At 36.5% G+C, this 23,776-nt stretch overlaps 1 protein-coding gene across 1 annotated transcript in view; it reads right to left on the bottom strand.

Moving 5' to 3' along the window:
* Window positions 1–15,691, bottom strand: part of LOC123864896 (voltage-dependent calcium channel type A subunit alpha-1) — a 42,930-nt gene extending 27,239 nt beyond the window's left edge. Inside the window, exons 1-6 of the mRNA XM_045905625.1 lie at window positions 15,606–15,691; window positions 5,822–5,956; window positions 2,701–2,833; window positions 1,948–2,087; window positions 885–985; window positions 158–313 (exon numbers count right to left, since the gene is read on the bottom strand). Of these exons, the coding sequence (XP_045761581.1) occupies window positions 158–313; window positions 885–985; window positions 1,948–2,087; window positions 2,701–2,833; window positions 5,822–5,956; window positions 15,606–15,619 (679 nt within the window). The 5' untranslated portion in view covers window positions 15,620–15,691. The remainder of the gene's footprint in view (window positions 1–157; window positions 314–884; window positions 986–1,947; window positions 2,088–2,700; window positions 2,834–5,821; window positions 5,957–15,605) is intronic.
* Window positions 15,692–23,776: the final 8,085 nt, after the last annotated feature.

Below are 23,776 nucleotides of genomic sequence, written 5' to 3' on the forward strand. Positions count from 1 at the left end.
GTGAAATAAAATGATTATTGTAAAACAGATTTTTCAAATGAATTATCTATTTCATACTTTAAGTTTTGTCCACATGTAAATACCCAAAATTAAAATTGTAAAGCTTTTTTTATTGTTTAATAGCGCCTATTGATTCCCCCAATCTTAAGATACTTACTAATATCTTCTAAGTTATAACAAGTCTTATGTAGCGCCCCAGAATAAAACTCGAGGCCAATGATAGCAAATATGACGATTGCAAAAAGCACCAAAAGGCCAATCTGCAGCAACGGAGCCATCGCCTTGATGATCGACTTCAATACAACTTGCAAACCTGTATGCAGAATTTTACTATATTATGTGCTTCACGGAATCATTCAGAGTATTTCATTTTGTTGATGAAACGCAAATTCGAGACTCATGTAAATAATTACAAGGGTGATAAGAATTTTTGAAATTTAGTTAAAAATCGAACATTAGTGTCAGTGATGTAATTAAATTTAAGCCAATTTGCTATAGAAGTACATTTACGAAAGATGATTAATTTTGAAATAATCATAATACTTATAATAGTTAACAATAAAGTTGATGTTTAAGCAAAGATACGACAACTAATTATAAAATAGAAAATAGTAATGACTGAAAAATAAACGTTACAGTATAACATTAAAAAGCCTGCAAATGGAAAGATTACGGTGATCGTGCACAAAAACATGTGATTGTGCTGTTGCATAATTTGAACGCGTACAATTTACTTTTTGGCTTAAAAATAGGTAATTACATCACAAAAGTAAGAAATTCACTGATGATGACCATGAATGATTAAGAGCGATATGTTTACAATTTATGCAACAGTTATAATAGTGAAACTACGAATGCTAAACTAAGGAAGTTCTAGAACTCACTAGGAACGCCCGATACTAATTTAAGGGGCCTCAGCACCCTAATGGCACGCAAGGTCCTGAAGTCGACGTCTGCGGGCGCGATTGGCAGCTGCGTGATGATACTGCCGAACACATATCACTCGATACTATAGCTTGAACTAGCAACTAACTTAACAATAAAATTACTACTAAGGAATATGCTCGTGAAAGGAATATCACATCTACAAAAACAGATAAAATGTTTATATTTTCAAAACCATATTCCTATCTTTAGCAACAAGAGTCACTAGCTTATAAACTACGATCTAAATCTTCTCTCTAGTTACGTTGGTAATTAAACTAATCACATGTTAAACTTTACAAAATTTAAACTATGACATATTTATTCACACCTAAATAATCGTGTTTAGCTAAATTCTTACGTTAGAATTTTATTTGAAAAATAACACAATACACAATGTAACAAATGTTATCTATTATGCAACACGTAATCGAAATCCAAAGTACATTTAGCATCGACAATAAATCACAAAAAATCGAAAACCACTCAGCTATAACGATTCTCATAATGGCAAGAAATCGATGCTACGTTCTCTCACTAAAGAATGTAAAAATTCTATTTCCAAACTAGCGCTGTGTTATCTACGTCAAAAAAGTTCCATCGACCACATCTAGCCAGAATGTTCTATGTAATAAGGTTTATTGAACTTTTCGCCAATTACTGTGAATTACTTGGTATCCGCGAGACGAGCTTGAGCGGGCGGAGCACTCTGAACGAGCGCAGCATCCGCAGGTCAACGTCCACGTTGTATTCGGCGAATATCGTCATCGACCTAGTTTTTGTCATCGAACAATTCAGTAAGAAACCCTTTCTGACCTATCTTACTATCAAAATGCCTAATAATTCAGGTCAATTTAATATTTTCTTGAAATATTTTTTTAAAATTCCGTTTTTTGATATTCATGCATTCCAATAGCTTTTTAAAACCAATGTGTCGATAGATTCTAATTTAATTGTTGTTGCCAAAACTTTGTAATTAAATATTATATAATTTGATTGAAGTAAGATGAATGGTTTACTTACCCAGTTACTACAACGAAAAAATCCATAATGTTCCAAATGTTTCTAAGATAAGAACCCCTGTGTAAAACAAAACCTAAGGCTAAAATTTTTAACGAGGCTTCTACACAAAATATTCCTAAAAAGTACGCCTCGGTCTTTTCCTGTAACAAATAAAAAAATAACATTAGATAAACGATATCCTTGGTCCTTAATGAAGTTTATTTTGTTTTACAAGTTGATAGTAAAATAATGGCATCTGCAGAATTAGTGTGTGTTACGAATACTTCGCTGCCGCTGGAATTGTGGACGGCAAACTAAGTTCGTTTATGTGCTAACGAAACTTCTAGATCTTTCTAGCAATAAGACTCAAAATGGTTGATTTGCACTGCGCAGAGATCGCGCCCTCTACCGTTAGTTTTTATAACAACCACAAGCATTTTGCAACTCGTTAGGTTGACATTCTCAGCGAGCCCAGCATGCGTGATGTACGCGAGTTAGCTCACGTTTCAATGCACCTTTTTCACCGGAACTTTCGAATGTTACAGGTGTTCGCATCTGCCTTTGGACCCGCTCGCTAACATGATCAAGTGCTTCAATACAAACATTATTAAGTTCTTAGTGAAGCAGCTTATAAAATTATAGGAAAAAAGCTATTCACCAGTTCACATCGGGCGTTTAAATTAGGTTATCGTTAAACTTTCTCCCCAATAAAAAAAAGTTGAAAAAACTATAACCCGACTACGGAAAAATACGATACGATAAATTAGGGCTTACCAGATTCTGTGCTAAGATGGTCTTATCGCCGTTGGGCAGATGCTCTTCCAGCGCCAGCACCACGCAGTTGGCGATGATGGTAAGCAGCACCGCGTACTCGAAGGGTGGCCACTCGATGATGAACTTTGTATACCTGGAAATCAAAGAAACATGTCCTTAATTAATTTATTAGATTCAGGTTTAAAAAGTTTATTTTTCTCAAAAAGAACAAAAGTTCAGTTAGATGACAAACAATCTAATATAATATCTTTCGGCAAGCCAATATACAGTAGACCTCGCTCAAACTGTTTGAACTTAATTTTCTACCTTCAACAGTTACTAAGGCTATAGATATCCGACAGTTTTTTATGAATTCTAGATTCTATAGACGGAGTAGGCATGACCTTAATCCTATAACATTATAAAGGCTGTAATTATTCGTGTTAATGACAAGATAATTACGGAACACATTACGGGACTTGTCTGTCACATACTGGGTGCATGCAACCATTATTGCATTTCCATCACACGATCTATTTTACCACTAAGTGAACTATTAATTATCATCCAGTTATGCTGAAATTAAAATTATTATAGGCTTCATAATCAGAAGATCAAAAGGAGAACCGAGTAACTGACATAGCTCAACAGGTGGTAAACCTGAAGTGGTAATGGGGAGTTTGAAGAACCGATAGATGTTGGTCTCCCTAGGTGCTAGAATTGCGACCGTCGGAGCGAGAGAGGTGTCAAAGCGAAGGTGTACACCTATTGCCTAAGTTTTTGCCTCATAAAACGCTCCTAACACTGTGTAGACTTAAATTCCTCATATGTGCTGATGTCGGTCGTGACATCAGATTTTCTATTTGTACCTATTGCTTCGAGCGTCACACTGTTGTGTTTAATATCACACAATGTGTCTTCGTACTCATGTACGCGATTGATATCAGGATAGATCTGTCTTCTTGTTTATTATTCCTTTTTTCTAACTCATCATCTCAACCAGTTTCAATGCTTGCTAGAGGATAATTTGTATCCTGAACATGGACATTGGATTCTTTAACTAGGACTTATTCTGGAAAATCAAGATACTAGGTGATTTTTATAACATCTGAATCCACGTGGACAAAGCTACTCAATCTAAGTACGTATAATCTTTATGGCACGTGACGTGTATCATGATAGAGCCAGCTAATTTATACAAGAGCAACAGGATGCAAGGGTAATAGCGTTGTTTATAGGTTTAGCGAAGTTGTTAAGGTGATTTCTTCCCCGTTAATGAGAAGTGGGTCGTTATCGTTCGCATTATAGGTTTCGCCTCTCAGGCATTGAGCTTAGGTGCATGTATTATCACATCATTGACGAGCTATTCAGGGAAGTAATACGTAATCTAATGAGTGTATGGAGTTATTGGTATACCTACTAGATTTTGCATGTGACTTCATTCGCATTTCGCATGATACAATCCATAGCACTTAACACTCGGGGATAATGTAGCTAGCTATCAGTTAAAGGATTTTTATAATCGGATCATTAGTTCCGAAAATTACCGTCAATATGTCTGAAAACTCGCAAAAAAACTTTTACCCTTTTACAATATTAAGTAAGTATAGATATAGATAACAATAGCATTAAGAAAAAAAAATTGTAGGTTTGTAGTTTATTTATTGTTGAGGAAAACGTGATTGTAACAGGATTCAAGTATCTTAAAGTTACATAGAACCCTTTTTTTCATTAACTTTTTATTACATAATATGGGTTTTAGGTGGACTGGGGTGCACCTTTCTATACAAAATCATCTTATACCCTCAAAACCTACATTTTTCTTGAAACTGATAAGAAAACTAAGCTATACTGACAGAATGATACCTATATTATTAGATAGGTAGTTTTGTGTTAATGTTGCAAGCAAATAAGCACAAATAAAAACATATTACTAGAACAGATCTAGTCATAATCTTGCTCTAGAAAACGGTGTTCAAATTAGCAATTTACCACCCAAATTGATGCTTCACATACTGAATTGACCTTGCTATGAATATTTAGGTAAACAACGTTTCACGTCGCGTAATATGCCCACAAAGAGCGAACAGTACCTAACTGTTTTCAAAATGCATGGGAAGAACAAGGTGCTTGTTAAATATGTATTAGACATTCGTTGGAGCTTCCTTCTTAATGATGTGTTTTCACAAACCAAGTGCGTTCACAATGGTAATTGGTATTGTTAGCCATGACGGCTAGAAAAACATTAAGAGAAAGTATTCAAATAAAAGGCAGTCTTACTCCCGTGACAATGTCAGCATAACACAAACTAGGTTAGGAATAGTCCATCAGTCGTGGCTTCGAAGAAATAGGTACTTACCTAATTCTTCATAACTAACTATAGTCTTTATTTATAGTTTGACTAGTCGGAATTATGTGCGTTATAAGCAGTTAAATACCACCAAACTTCTAACAAAACGTCGAGGTTTTGACGTCACTGGCAGGCGTCAAATGTTAGTACATTTGACGCAGGTAGCCCTAAAACTGCCCTATTTATCTTTGATTTTACGTCACCATAGCCTAAATATTAGACATATTGTCCATTCAGGATGAAACCGAGAGTTACTTCACTCTAGGTCACTGTGATACCACCTAAAGCACAGTGAAGGAAAGTCTTGTAAGGAAACCTACATATACTGCGTACAATCTGAGAAAGAACTCGCCCTTTGAAAAAACAAGCCCTTTGAAAAAGGTCCTCTTCTTTTATAACAAAACTCCGCAATCAATTTTGGACTTGCCTTTACACAGGTTTAAAAAAAAATCTATTATAACTATATATGCTCTTGAGAAAAGCATATTATACAATCGAAGATCATGTAAATGATAAAAGAGCGTGGATTTGACCTGCAGCTAGCTCCAGCAATGCGCGGGACTTCAATTACTTTTATACATGGCATATTGTATGTCAAATTTTTGAAAAGAGCTACTCCCAAGTTTCTTGCTGGTTCTTTTATGTAGGAAAGGCATTCAAACCCAGTGGGAGATGCTCTTGACGATGCAAAAGTACTTTTAAAAGTCTAATTGGATAAAAATATTTTGAATTTGGATTCTTCAGGATATCACTCACAACAGCTTAAACGCTAAAATAGCAGTAGTTGTTTACCTCCGAATAGGGTTTTCGTCGGTTAATATAAAGAGCGAGGTGGGCCCCGGAGTAGCGGGCTGGTGCGCGCCGCCCATGGTATCAGCTGGCGCCGCGCGAGCCTGCGCGCCCGCCGCCTCCTGCGCTGCCGCCAACCTGGAACGTGACACGTTCACATTGAGAATACAACCAATACATGACATACTAAGTACTATTATAATAAGCAATGCTACGTTAGCTGGCTAACTTGTTTGGCTGTGGATGACGAGGTCCCGGGTCGAACCAAAACAATTATAAGCTTTTTCTGTCAAGAAATTGTTTGTAATAGCAGCGTGGAGTTGGGAGGCGTTCCCAACTCCAGGATCAATGACATTTAAATTGAGAGTACCAACAATACATGAAATACCTACAACTATTAAGTATAATAATATGAGAGCAACGCTTCATTGTTTTCTTGACTAGTTTGTTTGGATGCGGAGGACGTCCCGGGTCAAACCAAAACAATTATAGACTTTTTTGTCCAGGAATTGTTAGTAACAGCCTGGGAGGCGCTGTTACACCCCGAGTTTAAAAAAGCACGAGAAGCCTTCGGTTCTGTGCCGATTTCTCTCCAGTCGCGTCGAATTGTACTTAGTTCCATCGGACTATGAGTGTACACTTTTTATAGCTTTGTGCACACACATCATGTGCACTATAATAAATTACTATATCTTAAGCTCTTAAGAAGTATGCTAGTCTACGTTGAGATTGGCCGCCGTGGCCGAAATTTTATTCTAAGTATCATTAGGTATTATAGGAAGAGACGTTGGTCAGACCAAATAAAAGAAGCGGTCGATACACCTATCTGTGATGCTATCCACGCGGTTAAAAATAGCGAGCAATGGAGGAATATCGTAGCAAAGATTGCATCCGAGGGGAGCCACGATCCTCCAAACTGAGGGAACGACGCAGGAAGAAGAAGGAGACAAGTTATGAAAGACCCAATCTGAAGATACGACTAACGCTATTTAGGTCTACTACGTACCAATCGTTGGTATCAGCTATCGTAGATTGAAAAAGTTATGAGCAAAGTCTCTGGTTGCGATAGTAGGTATACGAATACTATTGGTCTATTTTTTCAAGGGTCAAGTCGATTGTTACACCCGTATTCACAATCATTTGACACTCACTCTAACAGTGCATCCGAACGCATAGATAGCTGTTTCCTTCAATCAGATTATTGAATAATGAAGTGCCACGTCCATTATCAATAATGTGATTGGTTGAAGCTACACTGTGTTGCGTGTATGCTGAAACTTCATATTAATGATTGTGAATACGGCTATTAATTTTTCATTCCGAAGAAAGCAGACAGTGTACCTGTATCTATTGGGTACCTATATAAAACTACTTTTGAATTTTAGGCATGTCGTGACTATGCTTAGATGTGTGAAAAATTTGTATAATTTTATTAACTTCTAAAGTCGATATCTTATTAGGGTATTTATCCTATCACTATAACCCACGGCGTCGCTTCCGTAGTAATTTCGGAAAATTCGGCCTTATTTCTTGTTTACATTATAAACGGAATCTCTGTGCAAAATTGTGTTGTAATGTCTGGTGTTGGTGACTCAATCAGTGAGTGAGTCAGGTGATAGGTACAGACAGACAATAATAATCTCTTAAACTGTTATAAGTACTTTTAGATTTAATCATAGTTAAATTTTAATTTAACATATAACGATGTGGCTGGCATATAGGCCACCTTTAAAAAACCCCGTAAAATATTAAGCCTAAAAAAAGAATACTTGTGTATTCAAGAAAAATTTATAAGTAGGTACGTACCTACGAGTACTTATAACATTAATTTATTAGTTAAGTAAACGTAAACTTAACTGGTATAGTTATTGAAATAGTTGTTCATAGTTTTAAAACAGACTAGTTCGTAGTTTACCGTTTAATTGGTAATAATAATGTTATTAAGCATGCCAGCTTGCCTAGCATCGTTTAAACTCTTTATGTCCTTAGACACGCGACGATTAGAGAAAATTAAATTTTCTACTACTATTGGGAAATCTAATACAAGCTTAAATAGACAATGGCAACATGGTAAATGCGACTTCTAGTAAAAAATTAACTTTGTAAAAACCTTTTCACTGCGTAGCGCGCGTTGAAGTCTTTGAGGAATATACAGTACACCTATTCATCCTATAAAACACAAAAAATGATTGTACCTATACCTGTTATAGACTTTGGAACCGCCCAACCGATGTTTCCAAACCGGTTTCATTAGAAAGGCAATAATGCGAAGATGCGACAATACATTCACGCGGATTACAATGCCTTTCACTTTGGCGATGCGAATTCCGCGAGAAAGCTTTGTCCTGGTGAATGTGTTTGGGCTGCTAACATTCCTACTAATTACGCATTTTCGAACTCAGCTTAAACAACTCGAATTGAGACCAATGATAGAAATAAAGATGAGTGAAGTTTGTTCAGACCTTTTAGATTTTCCACACACAAAATATGTATTTTATTCTATTCGAATTTAAACCCTGAGAAGAGAAACAATAGAGAGGTTTAAAATAATTACTATTCGTTTCGTAAAAACTCAAAGATCGCACATATACCATTTAATAGATAGTGGTTCCGACGAAGTAATTACAATTCAATACACAGTCGATTTTAATTAAAAAGCGTCAACGTTGGCAAAAAAAAAGTGTACACGGATACGAAATTACTGGAAAGCATACGGTATCTGATCTGAAAAGGGAACGCCCATTCTGTGAACCCAAGAGACACATAACTTGAAGCATATATCAACGGTATTAATTAATCTAATGCATTCGTTAGCTTCTTTTTCGCCCGGAAGGTTGTAGTTAGGGTTGCTATTGTTCAATAGGTCAAGTGGCATAAACAGTCTAATAATGTCCCATTGCTATTACTGATGTGTCTTTCAAAGTCAAAGTCAAAATCATTTATTCGAAGTAGGTACTATTGTAAACCTTTTATACTAATACTAAGTATAAAGACTCGTAATAAAATAAGAGAGAAACGAAATTCGTCTTTTTCTACGCTACAGTGGGTAATTTTATTCTGAGTCGATGGAAATGCTCATCCGAGTCATTATATCATTCAAACTCAAAATTTATGAATTTTCAATTAGGGCTGTAAGTGCTAAAGGTGCGACATTTAGTATAAGGAAACCTAAAGGATATTTAAAAAAATTAAAAACTTTAAAGCTTAATAGCTTATCTACTATAACAGTAGTTACAGGTTCGTACTGAACTCAAAACACCAAGCGTTGGTACCTTCGGCGTCATTACAAGCTTCACGCAAAGTTTGAGAGGAAATAATAACAAACCGATACGCCAGAAATGGCGACTCATTGTCTGGGTTTGATACCAGGAAGACGCTACGTCGCGTCGTCGCTTGTATAAGTTTTCTCGGATAAATTTTCCGGTTGATTGTTATTATTGGTTAATTGACCTACATAACTAAACGTTTTACTCGTACTTAGTACCTACCTACCTTGTAATTTTCTGAAGCTCGATTTTTCACTACAATTATATTTGCTTTCAATGTTTTTAAGAGGACGCGCCCTCGAGCGCACTTAAAGGGGTAAAAGATTTGTATTGTACTCGTAAATCTTTAAGCCCGTGTAACTTTGAAACTATACATTCTTTTATTAATGTTATAAATGCAAAAGTTTGTCTGTCTGCCTAGTATCTTTTAACGGACCATCCATTTAACTAATTTTTACTTCCCGGAGATGGATTCAAGTCACTCTTTATCCAGGATAATTAAAGTACGGTATTTTTAGGAAACCTAAGATTTTTTAAATAACAAAAATAGCGAGTAAATGAGCAGGTGGGTCACCTGATGTTAAGTGATTACCGCCGCCCTTTAAAATTCACTCGGATGACGTCGCGGGCTTCATCTAGTAAAGATATATAACTTTTGGGAGCTGCGTTCTGTGTTTCAACCGTTCAGACACAATAATTTGCATGAAACAAAAAACGTAGTCTCTTTGGGATTGTATTGTAAGTATGTAGGTACAAGAAAGCGGCAACCCTAAATGTAGTTTTTACTGACCTACTTCTGCTATTCAATGTAGGTATTCATGTAGCCTTGTTGTATGAAAACAAAGATTCGATGGTACTTGTTACATAATAGATTGATGACGCACGATTAGTTCGTGCTAAAGAAAAGAAAAGGTTTAGAAATGATACTTTCATTGTGTTGGCACAGCGATCTCACACCAAAACAAAGTTTTCGGCAACCGGTTCTCTGGAGATAACTTGCATCCTGAAGGCAGATACTCGTATAGACGACTTTTTATATCCCCAAAGATCAAAGAGTTCCCGCAAGATTTTCAGAACCTAAATCCACGCGGACGAAGTCACAGGGATCATAATAGTAGCTTCCGACGCTGCAAGCAATCGATACAGATCAGATCAACCAAAAACCGGTTTGGATTGGCCACTCTGCGAGGGAAACTCAACAAATAGTGATTCCTCAGCGAAAGAAGTAAGCGTGAACGTCGTGATTAAACTTGGCACTATACGTTCCTTGCAGAAGTTTCGAGGATTAGATTTTATGTGGTGGTCGAAATTAGTTGAGATCCTACAAAAACCCTCTTCACCCTTCACCTTGTAGGCCACAAAGCGAAGAGCATATTATGATTTAAATTTTAAACCCACCGATTTGCGATATGTACCTATAGGTACATCGGGTATATTTTGGAGAGTGTGCTCCGGAATTCCACAATCTTAATTACTCCTTCACCTTTCAAGACAGCAAGAACCGTGAGCATTGGCATCCATACATGGTCGACATCCAATCTACTTGCACGAAACGTTTTTGCCAAAGTGTCTGATAGGAACCGCTAGGACTACGAGCTTTGGAACAGCCTTTCGGCGTCCGAAGGCAAGCGTGAATAAGCATCTTCTAGGCAAGCGCGCTCCAACTTAGACCTCACCGCTACTTGACGTTAAGTGCAAGCCTATCCTGTCATAAAAACATCCTTTGTCAGCAAAAAATTCCAAGTTAAATTCTTGGTTGGTTCAAGTTTAGAAAATAACTAGGCACCATGTTCAAATCGGCCCGGCCTGGGCTTATAAAAATGACTGGTTGCCTACAAGCCTCATCGTGAAAATGATTTACAGTCCAATGCCTCATAGAAACATTCTACATTAACAACATACTACTACCGATAGAATCGATAGGTGCACCTCATTCATCAAAATCGGTTCAGTAGTTTAGGCGCTACGGTGGAACACACATAAATACAAACCTACATACATAGACTGCTAAAATCATAACCCTTCCTTTTGGCTTTGCCGTAGTCGGGTAAAAATAATGTATTATGAGAAGCCAAGTAGGTATGTGGGATTTAGGTCCGTTAGGTGTCTAATTGGCTTAACGAAGTGTTATCAGAGAAAATACCTCCTAGGTAACTGAATAATCACAAATAAAATGATTTCTAACTAGTTGAGCTGCCCCGGCTTTGCTCGGGTTGAATTTAGAAAATCGGCGTGGAGGTAGAATTCCCAAAAATGCTGAAACACTTATTCCTTCATTTGTACCTAACCGAGAACCTGAATACCAATTTTCATGAAAATAACTTGAAAAAAAAAATGACGAACTTTCATAAAAACTTTCATCCCCTATTTATTATAATAATTCATATAACTACCTATACCGGTTTTTAGGGTTCCGTACCTAAAAACGAAAAACGGAACCCTTATAGGATCACTTTGTTGTCTGTCTGTCTGTCAAGAAACCTATAGGGTACTTCCCGTTGACCTAGAATCATGAAATTTGGCAGGTAGGTAGGTCTTATAGCACAAATACAGGAATAAATCCGAAAACCGTGAATTTGTGGTTACATCATTTAAAAAAAATTAAAAACTTGTTTAAATTTTCAAAGTATGGTAACTATACCAAGTGGGTTATTATAAAAGAAAGTGCTTTACCTGTAAATTCTAAAACAGATTTTTATTTATTTTTATGCATAATATTTTTTGATTTATCGAGCAAAATGTAAAAAAATACCCGATTACGGAACCCTCGGTGCGCGAGTCCAACTCGCACTTGGCCGGATTTTTTTAAATGTTAGTGAAATTAGTTCGTATTAGCACTGTAGTGTAGAGGTTATGTCTACAGTAGTCGTAGATAGGTAGGTACAGTTCGCCAGAGGTCATGAACCTGTTTTCTGCTGAGGGTCAAAAAGACAAGTGTTGTGTATTTCCAGAGAGATATATTATAGATATATGTAGCATATTACTAGAGCGTGCAACGTCGCCCGAGACAGCTTCAACTTGACTGGTATAGACTGTGGATACAAAAACACTAGGCGCGCTTTTTATTGGCCAGTTTTATGCTGGACCTGCTTTACTATGTAAGTCATTAATATCTTTATCATAAAAATTTATAACACCCCCGACAAGTGAAGGTTACTGTAACTAGAAAAGAGCTGATAACTTTCAAATGGCTGAACCGATTTTCTTGGATTATAGCTAAGAACACTTTTCAAACAAAAAAACTAAATTAAAATCGGTTCATTAGTTTAGGAGCTACGGATGCTACAGACAGATACACAGATATACACGTCAAACTTATAAGACCCCTCTTTTTGGGTCGGGGGTTAAAAATTATTATTAATGGGCACAAGAGTTAATGAGATACGTATGTATTATGTTTAGATATAAATGTAAATTAACGTTTTAAGTTAACGTCTTTGTTATGGTATATACATATACCATACATTGTTATGGTAGGAGCTTTTTAACGCCGAAAGTCAACCTAATTTCTATAGGTAGTCAAAAATACAACGTTCTCAACTGAAATACTACTAACATTGAGCTTTAAGTTTGCAAACTTTTATGAAGTCGAAAAGTGACCCTATCTAAAATTCCGATTATTAAACATATGAATTTTGAGCAGAAAACGACGCAGTATAAACTGACAATATAATCTTAGGTCATAGAAGTTATCAAGACGAGGACCTTTACAAGGGACCTATTTTTTCCCACAGAATTACAGCTGATGTAGTTGTCTCACAACTGCCAATTTTGTTTTCATTGTGAGATATATGTGTACATGTATATGTATTTACCCGTCTGCTCCAGAATAGAAGAATATTTTTTGGGTTTATATAGCTAAGTATGTATGTGTGTCGTAACTGTTGCGATGCTTTGTCGATAAAAATCCGGGGGGAAACGTTGTCATACTGATTGTGCTTGGACTTTGATATGATAATATCTCTGTATATTTTGCCGCCGACAAGTTAATAGCAAGAGCCAAAGCAGACTCATCGATTTAGGTTAACAGCGAAGCTAACATCAAAACAGCGTGACAACTCAATTTGGAAAAGCACAGCCTAACTAATTACCCGCCAACCGCGCGACGATATTGTCTCAAATTACCTTGTAACTGGATCAACGAACTATCTTAAAGATATCACAGGTTGTTCAATTTGCTGCCGTATATTTTAAGGATGATTTCACACTAGCGGGTTTTCTGCTCTTTAACGCTTATTATATGCGTTACAAACCGCTATATTTCCTACCTCGTGTGTGCTCGCTAGAACCAATAGATGAGTCAGTAGCACTAATCTGACATCGTTCTATTATATGTTTAGAGAAAAGGTAAGCAAGTTTTTGCCTATTCTAAGGTGACAATAATTTATCTGTTAATTACCATTTTACGGCCCAACCTGCAAACCGATCTTAACAAAATTTTGCATGGACATAGCTTAATTTCTAGAGAGATATAGGATACTTGTTATCCCAGGAAAACAAAAAGTTTCCGTGCCATACTTTTTCAGGAGTTCAAGTTACGCCGGTTTACACATAGGTGAATCTTTGAGCCGGTATAACTTTGAAATCACACATTTTTATGGAAATCTGACAAACCACAGATACAGCGTATACAGAATTTGTTATTAGAATGTGTATACAAAATTTCATTGAGTTTGATCGGTCAATATTCAAATGAGAACCAAACGTATAGTGCCTACGCGACAGGTTGAGATAGCCAATCGGGGTGCGGTCGCCCCGCACACCCGCACAGCCCCCGAGCTAATCCGGTGCGAGATAGCGTGGGTGACGTACGGGTGTGTGGGGTGTTCCCCATCGTTATACTTCTAATAATTGCCATCTGGACCTGTCGCGTACTATACGTTTGTATGGACAGCGCCGGGTTGCGTGCCAGGGTTACTTCTCTTAAAGAACCTAAATCAACACGTACAAAGTCGCGGGCGTCAACTAGTACCTAACAAACAACGTCGTAAGCTAGAATTTTCAATACTTTGCAATGGGGTTCATGAAGTAGATGGGAAATCAGGTCGAGTGATCAGTTGTACCTACTGGAGGACACTGCGCATCTTGGCCTTCAAACGCCTCATTAACGAAAACACTTGAGTTATTGTCATCTGCCTATAAGAATAGGCCCTTCGCCAACCAATAGGCTGTTTAGGCCTTTTACACGTTATATTCTTTGTTACGTAGCAATTTTATGGGAAACCGGACTTGATGTTTCGATAGTATTATACAAGAGACTTATCGCACGCTTAATTGTTAAAGTCACAGAATTCAAAATGAATTTAAGCACAGGCCCAGCTGAGATCTGTTTTCATACAATATGTAATCATATTCCTGGTGTTTTGGATGGACTACTTGTTATGCACGCACTATACAACGTTTTGTAACATTTATCTTAAGGCCAGCGTGGTAGATAATGCCCTAATTCTTTCTCATTCTGAGAAGAGACCTGTGCGTTATGTCCGCGCTTATCTGCGTATTTGAACCGCTAGGTACTTTTTAATTACTATAAAAGATTTAAAAGTGAATACAGGAAAAGTTTGTTCTAAACGTGTAATTGGATTTTTTTTATTTTAATTTAACAAAGGTTATTTAAACTTATGTCAGCTGGAGCCGTTTTGTTTTGTTTTGAAAATATAAATACCAGAATGAGTGGATACACTATACTTACCTACTTGCGCTACGAATAACGAAACGGCATGTCAACATCGCGCTTCACGTGTGGGTAAGTAGGTATGCTTCTAATATTTAACCAATTTATTGTTATTTTTTATAGGTCCTGTACTTTCAACTAAAAAATTCAAACCGAGTGTTTGAATTTTTTAAACTGCATATTTGAGTAGGTAAGTACCTACACGCTAAGTATCGAATTCTGACTAAGCAACTTTTTAATGGTAATTGGATGATATGTTAATAAAAAGAGAAAATTCACTGACTTAAATTATTTATCAACACAAGCTGAAATTACTGGGTCTAGGAACTTAAGATTTTATATACCTATAATGTGTTTAAAAGTTCCAACAGGTTCCTTAAAAAACTTAGAACTACGCGGATGAAGTCGTGGGAAAAAGGCTAATCTAGAAAAACTGAGCCCGCCCTAATTTAAAAAAATCCTGATGCTTTATGTAGGATATGGCGTTAAATTAGATACTGCGTTTAAAAAATATATTTTAAATATTAGAATACTCCTATTTGGGAGAGAAGCCGACCCGTGCTTTTATAAACATAATTATACCTATTGGATATAGCCCCACTTCAAAAAAGACTACTTTTTATACCAGAAAATCAAAGAGTTCCCGCGGGATTCCTAAAGACCCATTGACTTAACCGATTTGTATGAAAGGTACCGAAGTAGGTAGCTTGCGTCCCTGTAATCGAAATAGGCAACTTTTTATCCCGGAAAATCAAACAGTTCCCACGGAATCTTTAAAAACCTAAATCCACGCGGACGAAGTCGCTGGCATCCCCAATTTTCGAAATAAATAAAATGTAATTCCTACCTTTTTGGTGGCATTCAGTCCGTATGACTAATTTACAACTTAATATGATGAGCACAGTCATATTATTATAAGTCACATCACATAAAACAATTAACTTTAACAAGATTTATAAATAAAACAATGTTTTATCATACCTACACCCTGCACTACGTCACTTTTATGTCACAAACTGTGGGGCCGTGCTGTGGGATGTAGGTACGTCAACTCTTTTTAATTCTACCTTCAAAAGCATAGATCTGCAAAAAAAATGCAAAGACATTTGAAACATCACTGATCTTTTATAATAATACATCAATACAAGTACGCTGGACCTCCGATTGCCTACTTGTTTCTGAAGCAACTTGATTCTTGTCATTTTGGCGCTGATAGCTGCACTAAATGTTATTAATGAACCATTTAGCACACTTCTTCCAGCATATTTGTATATGTCTATTTCAGTGAAAAACATCAACTCAGTCAAATCAGCGTTAATGTTGAAAAAATTAGGTTCTAATGTGAATTATATCATTATTTGAGCCCTTGGAGGTGAACTAAGTGTTGTAATAGCTGCAGATAGCAACTAGCAACAGAGAGTGACAGCGCTCCGTAGACGGATGCTGGGACAGCCCGCCTGAGTGAAGGTCTGTGGTTTTTACGAATAACTACTCTGGGGTCGTGGTTTGATAAAAGGTGTATTGTACGTATATGTGGTTTTGTGATATTGATCTTCAATAAAGTGTCTCAATAATTAAGATAATGGTTTCATTACTTCTATACTAAGATTAAGAAGTAGATACTCCATTCTCCCTTACATCACCGTATCTTGATAAAAATATATTTGTCTCATTTTAACAGGTCTCATTAGAGCGAATAAGACTGTATTTATCTATTGTTATTAAATAGGGTGTATGAAATAATTCTTTTCCGAGCTAAAACATGCAGTAAACCGTGAAAGAAAACCCCAAAAAATTTTTGTTTATTTTGGTCATAGCTTACAAGCTATTCTATAAATCGTTGTTTTCATTTCCACTCGTTATTTAAATACAGTATAATATGGTCTCTACATAATATACCGAAATTTGATATTCCTAAGTAGTTCAGTTTTTGGGATTTGGGAAAAGTGACAACTTTGACGACGCCGATTTCTTATTTTTTAAGGTTAAATTAAAATTAACCAGCCAAGTGCTAGTCAGACTTGCGTACCGAGGGTTCCGTACTCGGGTATTTTTGATACTCAGGTATTAATGATACCCCACATGCTCAACAGGTTGCGAAGTTAAAGTGGCATTGGGCAGGGTACATAGAAAACCCGATAGACATTGGGGTCCTAAGGAGCTGAAATGGTGACCTCGCACTGGAAAGTGCAGCGCTGGAAGACCCTCACTAGATGGACAGACAACATCAAACGAGCTACAGGGAGCCGCTGGATTCAGGCGGCGCAAGACCGTGGCGTGTGGGAGGCTGACCTATGTCTGGACGTCTATCGGTGGAAATGATGATGATGATGAATATCTATGTACCAGGAAGGACATCAAACTCTTATAAGTACCGTCCCATTCTAGAAAACAAATATCGTGAGGTACAAAATATGGTACAGATAAGTCAAAATGCAGAGCCAAATAGCGTTTCGGGTTTCGGCAAACGGTAGGTATCGGCGGCGCTGTGGCGGTCATTTTTGCCGGGAAATTGCCCATATCCGATCTCTGCCCGATACCTCGTCTCGTTGCTATTTGTTTTTCTATTGACTAGCAATGCTGCTATTTGTGTTGAGGCTCCTATTGGCTCGGGAGACCGTAGTAAATTTTGAGCAGGTGTTTGATAAAACCTTAGCGTTCGTTGGGTAGTGGATGAGCGTGTTTTGTTTTTAACATATCTATGTTTTTAGTGTAGGTAAAATCCGGAAAGATTCGGTAATTCATAATTTCTAAACCATACTTATTATAAATTAAAGTCCCCTGACCTAAATTCAGCGAAATACGTGTTTGTTCGGGCTAATCTCAGAAACTATTGTACGGGTTTTCATAATAATGGTTTTCACTACTTAAAAGAAGGATTATCTAAGAAGGATACAGTTATAAATTATGAATATTTTAATTGCAAGTTGACCACGCATTGAACCGCGGTTCTTGTCTTGGTAAGGCGACTACGATTAGTTTGCGTTGCAATAAGAAGTTTCATACAAAATATACTGGATGATTCGAGTTGATAAGGTGAGGATCCCTTTCCAAGTTGATATGTGTGCTATGACCTTAAATCATTGTTTGAATCCATAGCTAGCTAGTTCCTTTGGCGTGACAAACTCCAATAACTCGTCTGCTCACTACGTCCATTCAGCAATGGTGACGTGGAGCTATTCTAGTTAACGACATAGAAAACATTTCCTTATGCCTTATACATTCCTTCATTCCTTATTTTATTAGGTCGGTAATTGTATTTTATAGGCATATAACGACAAAGCCTATGTCAAAAATAAATTATTTCTTAAAAATTATATAGGGGGTCTTCCAAAATACGTACAATCCACGTATTTTATTAATTTAAAGTGTAATAACCATTTTAAATCATCGTTTACCTAAAAAAGCATGTCAAATCATTGTGACGTCATATGCCAGGATTTCATAAGAGCTCGCATACTAAGCGCGTGTTTTGACATTTGATAAAAAGATACTGATTTGACTAGTTGTCAAACACCGGATTTGACGTGAGCAAAGCCGCAGCAGATCAGCTAGTAGGTTATAGGGGAGTGTTAACAAACCCTCATAATATTAATAAAAAAATTATTGAGCCATAAAATATATTGCCCACCTCCTTTAAGTGGTCAGGTCGTATTCTTTAACATATTTTTGTAATTTTTTATCGTGTCGCTAATTCTGTTAGCGTGACATTGGACAATAAGGCGCCTACACACTATGTCCATTCAATAACGGTGTGCGTAACGATTAAAAGTTTATTTTCTAAAATCTCTGAAAAAAACAAAGCCGCACTCCTTGTTTTCAAGTAGTTTGAAAAGACTACGCAGAAAAACGCGGTTTTTCTGCGTAGTTCACTATCACTACAGTTCACAACAGTTAGAAAACTTGCAACGAAACGTCGAGGCTTCAAATACGCTGACAGGCGTCAAATGTTACCTATATTTGACGCTAGGTAGGTTATAAAACGACTAGGTAGGTATCTTTAGTTTCACATCACCCTTAGCCTTATATTTGGCGTAATTAATTTTTTTTATTATATAAACAATTTTCCTTAAACTCACAAATCCTTTCCTAAAACTCTACTCTCTCTACCTCTAACTCTTAAAATAATTTAGACGCAGTTGAACTACTAGGAAAAAAATCTGACTAGTTCAACGGTTGAACTATCGTATCAGGTAAACTAGTGGAAAACTTCTCAGAATGAGAAGGGTATGACTACAGTCCACCATGGTACTTGGTAGACCTTTAGCCATTCTAGCCACGCTAGACATATTTTACTAGTGAACTACTAGACTATTTTACTGAAGAAAGTAGCCAAATCTATAACTATATCAAGGTTAAAATCGCGCCTATCCATCCTTGCTCCATTGCGGCGTGATTGATAAACCAAACAACCAATAAAAAATACACTTTCACCTTTATAATATGGATAGTGATGTGTGGCTCTCGGAGCACTAAATGCGACGTGTAAACTCTTGTTACATCCCAAAGGAATAATCTAGGTCCACACATTACCCTTTATTTACGTACCAAACACATTATTTATCTAATGTTTGTTCCGAGTCTAATATTTCCTAGTAGGGAGTCAACATGTCGGGCTTACTGTTGACATTCCAGTTAGCGTGTTATTAAAACTGGGCACTTTATCTAGGCGATAAGATATTGTGTTTATTAATATCAACATTATTTACTTTGATTATTATTATTTATTATCATACGTAGTACTTCATAGCTCACTGGTCAATCTTATTCAAATTTTTGTATTTATATGGCCGATCCGTTGTTGTTCGCATTTTAAAAATTATTCCGAGTCAACTACCTTTTGCAGTACCTACCTACTACAAGAAGGGAAACTCCAGACAAAAAAAATTGCGGTCTAGAACTCGTTTTTGCTTACAACTTTGCGTTCAACTTTATGTTCATATCATAAATATCTATTTTAAAATCTTTTTAGAACACGACTTTTGGTTGAAATAACTTCTACAGGTAGGTTCTTATTAATTTTTAATTTTTATTTTTAATTTATAGACTAGCGCTTGGCTGCAATCAGACCTGCTAGCAAGTGATGATGCAGCCTAAGATGAAGCGCGCTTTCCTAGAAGTTGCCTAGTTTAGTTTAATTCTGCGTTTTGCCTACTTTCTAACAATTCTCGTCATAACTTTTATCACTTTATATCTTTATTTTAAAATGTGTAAATATCCCTGTTTTAAACCATTGTACCTTGTATTGCAAAAGATTAATTATTAAGATAATAATCATCTTTACGCTAGTTAATACCGTTATATTAATACTGAACTGTTATGGTGCCATAAGGAATATTAACATTTTCCTACCTACGCAGCTAATAAGAAAACGTATTAACCTTTAACTTAACAAATAAGTAAGATGTTCAAAGTAGATATATAGTCTATTGGGAACTAAAATCCTGTGGGGGGAACTATGTGTGGGTGAAATGTTAATAGTTATCTACTTTTTATAATAAAAGTTTATTTTTACACTATTTCACCTACGCAATATTTGAGTACGTATAACAGAATTTACCCACAAGAATCTTAGAACGATAACTTCATGACTCACTATAGGTATTTACCCTATGTAATATTTGTATCGTTTTGGTTTTAGATATGTTAGTAAATATACCTAGTCTATATTCTGGGTGATAAATACCTAATAACTTGACTGCATGCTGAATATTTTCAGCTTGATCCGTCCTTTAGTTTGAGTTGTGCGTTGATAGATCTGTCAGTCAGTCAGTTTTTTTTATATATTTAAATTAAATTACTTCTGAAATTGCAAAATGGCAAAGCCTGATAGAATCGAGTGGAACAAAGTAATAACAGAGAGACCTAGAGTGAGGGAACTCTCGGTTTGATATGATAATATCACACTTAATATTATAAAGGCGAAAGTTTGTATGTGTGTGTGTGTGTGTGTGTGTATGTTTGTTACTCCTTCACGAAAAAACTACTGGACGGATTTGGCTGAAATTTAGAATGGAGATAGATTATACCCTGGATTAGCACATAGGCTACTTTTTATCCCGGAAAATCAAAGAGTTCCCACGGGATTTTTAAAAACCTTCACCCACGCGAACGAAGTAGCGGGCATCAGCTAGTGATAAGGCTATGGTGGCGTAAAATCAAGGAAAAATAGGGCTACTTTAGGGTTACCTGCGTCAAATGTACTAACATTTGACGCCTGCCAGTGACGTTGCAGCCTCGACGTTTTGTTACAAGTTCCCACTCTGTCGTGAACTGTGCAATAGTCAGTAACGTGCGTATCTGTTGACAGACTATGAACATGCCCGTGTCGACCTCCAAACAATCGTAAATCCTCGGACGCCTGTTTTGTGTAGCCGCATTGGCGCCGACTTGACGTTTCTCAGAAATACTAAACTCAAATATCGTAGACTTGAAGCCTGTTACACGGTAATATTATATACATCTATACTAATAAATAAAATTGGAGTGTCTGTCTGTAATTTCGAAATAACTACCACATATTAAGGTCATATGGTTATTTGAACGATACCATGACTGAATCACACGTTTTTAAAATTTTTGTCTGTCTGTCTGTCTGTCTGTCTGTCTGTCTGTCTGTCTGTTTGAAAAGGCTAATCTTCGGAACGGCTGAACCGATTTTGACGGGATTTTCACTGACAAGTAGAGGATTGACCAGGGTGTAACATAGGCTACTTTTTTAACCGACTTTCAAGAAGGGAGTTGTGTTTTTCTACCTATGTACATCGAAATCTCCGAGATTTCTAAACCGATTTGCGTCATTTCTTTTTTAATCGATAGAGGAACTTTGCGACATTGTTTCATAAAAAATTTGGATTCCAACTCCTCAATCCTGATGCTGCAGGGGATCTGACCAATCCACGCGGGCGAAGCTGCGGGCATCAGCTAGTAATCTAATAAAATATTAAGTATAAAAACAATAGATTAGGTTATATAAACCCCTACACACAACAATACCTAATTAAATATATTACAAGATGACATAGAATTTGTAAAAAGTGGGCGTTATTTTATAAAAGCTGAAAGTTTCTATGCGCATTGTCCTCAACACAGGGAGCAACGATCAGCGACTATGAATCTTAGATCATGGAGGCTTTAGCAGATAACAGATCACAAAAGACGTATAAAACCCTTCATCAAAGTATAAAGTCAAATTTTTTCTATATTTTCTCTGGAATAGTACTAGAAATCACGTCATGCATTGCCAGACACTAGTATCGTGGTAACCCCCTGCCAGGCAGCGGGTTGCTTATCAAACTCAAAATCATTTATTCAAAGTAGAGTTTTTCATTTTTGGTGGTCAGAATTGTTAGATTTGTAAGATATTACCTATAGTATAAGTGGCGATAGTTAATTACGTAGACTTAAAACTAAAGCTGTAAGGGGTCTAAACGCGCCCAAGTCTGTGAAAACTTTTATCATATCTAACGTAATTATGTGCTAAAACTGATATCTTATGATAAGATCTAGGTAGGTAGTCGAAAACGCGTATTGTTGACAAAACGTGTATATTAATATGTCCTCTCGACCTCCAATCGGCCGTAACTCCACAGACGCCTGTCACAGCCACGCCGGCGCCGTCGTTTCTCGGAAGGACCCAAGGACGCCTATCTGGCGGTTCTCCAGCCAACTTAACTGCAACCAGGGACGCCAGATACAACTAATTTTCCAAGAAATTTCTCCCATTTATTCAGAATATAGACATTAATCTAGATGCCCATTTATCACGTCGCAACTAATAGAGTAGCTGACCGAAAATATGGTCTATGAAAATCGGTCAAGTGCGCGTTGGACTTGCACACGAAGGTTCCGCTCGCATCGCAACTAATAGACATGAGATGAAAATCGGTCAAATGCACGTCGAAACAACACTTTTTTTTTTAATTTCGTGGCGGCCATTTTGAAATTTTTATTATTTGTTGCTATAGATAGAATTTTTTGGTATAGTTAAACAAATTATTATTATCATTGGTCGATGCGAATTTACGAAGTGTAAGATGCCACAAAGCGGAAAGAAAATTCCTATATGCAAATATAGGAATTTCCTTTCATTTTCCTAGCAAATTTTTTGGTCGGTGGAAAAACATTTTCAGAACTGAGGGAGACTTCTGAAACGAATTTCACCCTGTTAATTTTACTAGTATTGTTGTCCCTTATGTGTGGCGTTTTCGCTTGCTGTATATCCACTAAATTATTATCGACCAAAAATAGCCTTAAGTACCTACTCGTATAAAGCGATATCAGTTCTATTTGTTAAGTATTTTTGTACGATATTGCTAAGATTTGGTAATAACTGTTTTGGTGTAACTAACGAAGCAACATAGTCACTAAGCTTCCAAATAAAGAACCAATAAGCCACGAAAGAGGAAAAACTATGTCTGTTGGCGCTAGGGGCTTATTTTTTGAAAATCTTGTTGGAATTTTGTTAGGTTAGGTTTAGCTTACTAATAAGATCTTATTTTTTTTATTGTTCACTAAACTTACACAAAGGTACTTTAACAAAAATACGTTAATCATGGGGAACGTTTAATAGTAGGACTATTAGTTAGGAATACATATCCAATGTATTAGATCCCTCCATCGTCATCATCATCACAACCCATCGCCGGCCCACTACTGAGCAAGGGTCTCCTCTCAGTATAAGCTAAAAAAAATAGGGGTAAGGTTACAATAATTCGTATATAGAGCTGAAAAGTACGAATGTTCGGTAATGAATGAAATATGGAAAGTTCCTATCGATCTCATGTTTCCAAAATGCAAAAATGGGTTTTTTGCGTTTTCCAGTCAAAAGGTAAGTTTTATCATAAAAATTGGTTAAACGAAATTGTTATAAAAATCTAGATTTATATTTAAAGACTTTTAATTTTTCTTAAAATTAAATAATTGTGAGCTTTTAAATATTATATTTGGAATCTGTATTTGCCTGTTATTCACTTTTAATTTTAAATTTTGAGGATGCTGTGAGGATTTCTGTACGAT

This window comes from Maniola jurtina, chromosome 4, assembly GCF_905333055.1.
Source record: "Maniola jurtina chromosome 4, ilManJurt1.1, whole genome shotgun sequence".
Taxonomy (NCBI): Eukaryota; Metazoa; Arthropoda; class Insecta; order Lepidoptera; family Nymphalidae; genus Maniola; species Maniola jurtina.